The sequence below is a fragment of the Dendropsophus ebraccatus genome, chromosome 2 (genome assembly GCF_027789765.1).
Source record: "Dendropsophus ebraccatus isolate aDenEbr1 chromosome 2, aDenEbr1.pat, whole genome shotgun sequence".
Lineage (NCBI taxonomy): Eukaryota > Metazoa > Chordata > Amphibia > Anura > Hylidae > Dendropsophus > Dendropsophus ebraccatus.
The window spans coordinates 40592157-40598483 of record NC_091455.1 but is presented as its reverse complement, the minus strand read 5'-3'; the positions used below and the strand labels follow the sequence as shown (position 1 = coordinate 40598483).

Here is a 6327-nt window from a genome sequence, read left to right as displayed (position 1 = left end):
GCGAACACTTTTTCGCATCGGGCCCATCTGCGCCACCTTCACCAGTTGGGGCGTTAGGGGGGTGCGGCAGTACGCAGAGGGGACGCAGCCTCTGTGTGCGCCGCATTTATGATACTGAAATCTACACCAGCTCTGAGCTGGCGTAGGCTTAAAAATATTTGCATGGACGAGCTCCGTGCGCACAGGATTTATGTAGAGGCAATGCGCCTCTGCATAAATCCCCTGAGCTCTGGAGCTGCGGGGACATTTGTAAACCCAGCGTAAAAGACGCTGGACTTAATAAATGTCCCCCCATGTGTGCTTACCCCAGTAGTATATAGACCCCATGTGTACTGCCTCCAGTAGTATATAGACCCCTAGTATGCTGCCCCCAGTAGTATACAGAACCCTTGTGTGCTGTCCCCAGTAGTATTTAGACCCCTAGTGTGCTGCCCTCTGTAGTATATAGACCCCTAGTGTGTTGCCTTCAATAGTATTTAGATCTCTTGTTTTCTGTCCCTTAGTAGTATATAGACCCCTTGTATGCTGCCCCCAGTAGTAGGGTATCCTGCCAGCACGCACAGGGTTTATGTAGAGGCGTCCACCTCTACATAAATCTCCGTAGTGCCGGAGCTGCAAGGACATTTTTAGGTCCGGCGCAGAAAACGCCAGACTTAATAATGTCCCCCTCAGTGTGCTGCCACCAGTAGTATATAGACCTCCTTGTGTGCTGCCCCCAGTAGTATATAGACCCCCTTGTGCGCTGCCCCAGTAGTATATAGACCCCTTGTGTGTTAGCACCCTTCCTATATCCCCCTGACTATAAAATAATTTATAGTCACCTGATTTCCACGTGTCTCTTCTTCTTTAAAAGCGGAGGTCGAGTGACATCACTCAAGCACTGGGACACCAGGGAGACAGCCGCCTCTTGTGTCCGGAGCAAACCCTGATCTCAAAATGTTTCAAACTTGGAGGTTAATTAAAGTCATCGGACTGTGATCAGCTGACAGTATCTGTCTATACACTGAGGGTCTGCGATATTCTGAATTATATCGAGGCGAATAATATGTGTAGTTGCACACACATGTATCTGCCAACAGTGGCCACTAGGTGGCAGTACCATCCTGATGATGTGCTAGCGCAGCACTTTATCCTCAGGCAGGCACAGTGTTGGTGCACAGTATTATTATGTTTGGGAAATTGTTAAAGTCACCTTTTCCAAATGAATTGACAGCAACTTTTTTCTCATTCAATCTAAATGCTATATGTCAGCCTAGGAGGAATACCATATGTATTATTATTATTATTATTATTATTATTATTAAAGTGCCCATGATTCCAGAGCTCTATGCAATAAAGTGATAAGGGTTAACAAACAATACAGAATCAAAACATAAATTACTTGAATAAGGTATACAGCAGACCGGTACATAAGGATAATATGTATTTCCAGATATGACAGCTGCAGTCTTCTAAATGAGTTCACACAGCAAAGTAGTGCTGTATAAAACACTGGTACACCACCGCCAACATGTTTCACCAGCATTGTTAAATGCGCAAATTGTTAAAAATGCGCAAATTGTTAAAAAGAGGTCACTACTGGCCCTTTAGGATGCCTGTTTTCAATTTCTATGGAAAGTTTGACACATCCTTATGCTATGTTCACACACCATGTTGAGCCTCATTTTATGGGTAATTTTATGGGTAAAATTGCTATATATATATATATATATATTTGCTTGGGACCCATTTTCATTAATTTTTATGGCCATTTTTTTCCAAGCCTATTTGGAGCCAACACTATAAAAAATGGCTATTGTAATTTGGGTAATTTAGAACCAAAATATGAATAAAAACTGCTATTGTGGCCATAAACAGACAGTGAACAGGAATATACACTATGGGGGACATTTATCAATGGAAAAAGTTCTATTTTATAGCATAAAATGGCCTCATGCGAATAAATTTATTCGCAAATGGACGTTTTGCGAATAAATATTTGCATCTGGCCATTTTACGCCAGCTTCGCCGAGGGCGTGTGGTGGGGGACAGAACATGGGCGCGGACTCTGGGTCCGCTTTATTCATCATTTTTCTTGCTGAAAAATGATAAGGAAAAATTTATGTAGAGAAGAACTGCCTCTACATAAATCACGCACGCACCAGTGTGTGCGCCGAGGAAACCTACGCCAGCTCAGAGCTGGCATAAGTTTCCAGGGCGCACACACTGGTGCGTGTGGGATTTATGTAGAGGCAGTGCTTCTCTACATAAATCTCCATACTGTCGGCGCTGCGGGGATATTTTTATGCCCGGCGCAGAAAAGGCCGGACTTAATAAATGCCCCCCATATGTTACAGTTGTAAAATGAATACATATGTGAAAGAATAGCTGCTTTAGTACTTAAATAAATAAATAAATAGTACAGCTCAAAATGTAGCGCAAAAAATTATGTGGGAACATAATTTTAGAAATCTTGCCCCATTTCCTGTGCATAAAAATTTAACTCTTCTAATAAAAAAATGGCTGCAGAGCAATAAAATGAATTGTGACGTGCAATGCTAAATTATCACCAGCAGGTGTCAACGTTGAGTCAACAACCAGTAAGGAAATACCTCGTAAACGTATATCAATTCTACAAGTTCACCAGCAGAGGGCAGCGTAATACTAGCTATGTAAGGTAATCCTATCCTAATTAAAAATCCAGATCACACAAACGCAGCTCCTCGTCTGAGAAGGACAAGGTCAATGTATGATTTATTACAATGCAAGCGCTTAGGTATTATTTTTGGATCCTGCAGCGGTGTGGGAGGCAAGGTAGGTGCATGAGAGAAGCTGGGTCGCCTAGGGGCAAAAGAGGGGGGCAAGAGGGGGGCAGGCATGTCTTCTGGCTTCAGTGCCATGCAGAACAAGTGTCTGGAAGATTTGGGATTACTAATGTGATCTGATGTTGCACGTACGCCTGCTATGTGATGGATGCTGAGAGGAGGGACTGCAGGTTGTAAAGACTATAGGATGAAGCATGATCTATCAGATGCCATTGCTGTGTTAATTCTAGTGCCTCAATGGCTTGCAAAGGATACAGCACCCAGCTGGCATGCTGCTGCCTGGCACATTGCTCTGGATTCCTACAAGTCCCTTAAGGAGAGGACAGGGGCTTCTTCATCTTCATGGGAACTCCTTAAGGTAGAGCCTGTCTTCATCTACTTCTGGGAAGGGTAATGTATGGGATAGGATGGCATTCACCAGGGAAATATAGGAAATCTATGGCTGTGAGGATGGGATACTGCCAGGTGATTATAGATGAGGATTTTTATCAATGAAATGTTATGTACTTGTACTGTAGCTGTATACTATTATGTTATGTACTGGTATTGTAGCTGTATACTATTATGTTATGTACTGGTACTATAGCTGTATACTATTATGTTATGTACTGGTATTGTAGCTGTATACTATTATGTTATGTACTGGTATTATAGCTCTATACTATTATGTTCTGTACTGGTATTATAGCTGTATACTATTATGTTATGTACTGGTATTGTAGCTGTATACTCTTATATTGTTGTTGTAGCATAGTGTTTGCATTGCCACTATGTCCTCCAGTAGTATAGAGGCTTGTTTACACTATAAAGTTATAGGAGAGTGTATAGTGTTTGCTTACGTGCCCTTTTATTTTCACAACTTTTGCTGTAAGTGTGTATTACCTACACGCGTATGTGGTGTATACTATATCCTATTAAGGACGGAGCAGATGCATACCAGCCAGGTCTGGAGACGACTTGTTACCGGCAGAGCTGTGGGTGTATTTATTATGTGTATCATCTGTATACAGAAGGACGTAGAGATGGTGAATGGGAGGAGTACAGGACATGGTCACTAGAGTATAAGTCATAAGGAAGGTGGGGGTAATTATTTTTTTTTTTTAACTCTCCGCCCTAAAACAGGCTGATCTCTGAGAGCCAACCCCACCTGCTGAGTTGTGAGTGCGATGGAGCTGGTGGGACCCTATAAAGCCCCACAAGAAATAGCCTGGTGGCTGACACTCACTCACTGGCAACCAGCTAAGGAACTTGTCCAGCAGGAGGAGCCGCTGAGAGCAGAAGAGAATGGCACATGCATGGGGATATGGTCCTGACAATGGTGAGTGATGGGGACAAGTGTCCTTCCACTTGACACCTAGGTACTTAGAATGACACTTATGAGAAGAGGTCATCCTATGCATTTATCTATATAGCCAATAAATCATTAAGTCTTTCCCCACATATAAGGTTTGGGTCAAGTGGTCTGGACTTTTTTTTTTTTTTTAGATTAACATGGAGGACGTCTATTTTTGAATTCTAGGTCTTCTCAGTATCATTTTTCATGGTCGTCCTATCACCATAAATAGCGTGGCCTGCGTTCTTCATTGCCTTTTTATTAACATGGAGAGTTCCCCTTAGGCTGCTGCAGTCGGGATCCACATTATACTAATTGCATTGGAAGTGTTTTACTATACGAATCATTCATCTGACTCTATGGATTTCCCCAACACTTAATGATAGGTCTTAGACTTCTCTATAGTCTCATTACTCTATAGCTCAAACTGCTCGGTTCCCTTTACAGAACTTACAGAAACAAACCAGCTATTTGCTTGTGGTTTGGGGATTTTTCTATGTGTTACCTTGAGTCATCATAGTGTCTGCTCAGATCTCCTGCTCTACATCTTCTCCCCAGGATGACCTTGAAATGACAAGATTGCTAGAATTAGGATAATCTGTAATATATATAGCATTTCCTCCTACAGCCTCTTCATTCTGACCTATTCTGGGGTAATTGTCGGCTTGTGAGGATGTCATCGTCACGTAGGGTTTCCTGAGTACAGTCACAAAGTGGAAACTGTCTCCTGAATGGGTTAATGTCGTGTATGGATAAGTCCAGGCAGGGCTCCTGCAAATTCAATATTAACTTTTTAGAAGCTACTGATTAAACTTTTAAACATTTTGCAACATTGTAGCATTTTCACGGAATTTTGACCTTGAAACACCTTGTCAGCATTTACAGTTATTTACAGTTTCAATGTAAGGATGGCTATATATATATATATATATATATATATATATATTTTTTTTTTTTTTTAATTATTATTAGTATACATATGTATGTATATTAGTTACATTATGGTTACACACACATATATTTATACATATTTATATATAATAGTTATAATATAGTGATAGATAGATAGATAGATAGATAGATAGATAGATGCAAAAAGTATTGCAAGCAACATAGCTTGGAGCTCAAACGTCTTGTGGGTGCCGGCTGGATGATCCTGACCTTGGATCCTTTGACCTTAGATAGATAGATAGATATATAGGAGATAGATAGATAGATAGATAGATAGATAGATAGGAGATAGATAGATAGATAGATATTAGATAGATAGATAGATAGGAGATAGATAGATAGATAGATAGATAGATAGATAGATAGATAGATAGATAGATAGGAGATAGATAGATAGATAGATAGATAGATAGATAGATAGATAGGAGATAGATAGATAGATAGATAGATAGGAGATAGATAGATAGGAGATAGATAGATAGATAGATAGATAGATAGATAGGAGATAGATAGATAGGAGATAGATGGATAGAGATAGATAGATAGATAGATAGATAGATAGATAGATAGATAGATAGATAGGAGATAGATAGATAGATAGAGAGATAGATAGATAGATAGGTAGGAGATAGATAGATAGGAGATAGATGGATAGAGATAGATAGATAGATAGATAGATATGTGTGTGTGTGTTACACCGTATCCTTTAACATAAATATTTTCTAATCGCACCATGTGTTGTTTTCCTTTTCCCAGGACCTAACACATGGCATCACTCCTTTCCAATTGCTCTGGAGGATCACCAGTCTCCTATAGACATCCATACAAGCCATGCCAAATACGACCCAGCACTTAAACCCTTGAGTATTAGCTATGACCCATCCACTGCGAAACTCATCCTGAATAATGGCCATGCCTTCAATGTGGAGTTTGAAGATTCTGAAGACAAATCAGGTCGGTTTTTTTCCCCTAGAATCTATTTATTACCTGTGTGATACCTCTGGGGCAATAACATTACAGGGACAGTAAACTTGGCAGAAAGACTGCAGTGTAAGGAGTTGTGTTCTCATTGCTCATAGTGGGTGACTTGTGGTGTCATCCGTATTATATAGAATATTGCTTTCTAATCATTCATTCATTCATTTATTCATTCTAGTCATACCTCCTTGTATTGCTGTTTTCCCACTATATTATGCTATATTTCCAGGCTATAGGCTCCAGCAGCTGGGACCACCATAT

The 6327-nt window shown here is 40.4% G+C and overlaps 1 protein-coding gene across 2 annotated transcripts in view; it reads left to right on the top strand.

Annotated features, from left to right (window-relative positions):
• The first annotated feature begins 2729 nt into the window (after window positions 1-2729).
• The window catches only part of LOC138783127 (carbonic anhydrase 2-like), a 41970-nt gene continuing 38372 nt past the window's right edge, over window positions 2730-6327 (top strand). Inside the window, exons 1-3 of one of the 2 annotated variants that reach the window (XM_069957409.1) lie at window positions 2730-2793; window positions 3927-4122; window positions 5845-6042. In XM_069957409.1, coding sequence (XP_069813510.1) covers window positions 4089-4122; window positions 5845-6042 — 232 coding nt within the window. In that variant the 5' untranslated portion in view covers window positions 2730-2793; window positions 3927-4088. Of the gene's footprint in view, window positions 2794-3007; window positions 3163-3926; window positions 4123-5844; window positions 6043-6327 lie in introns of those variants that run through there. The other variant, XM_069957408.1, reaches the window with a different exon arrangement.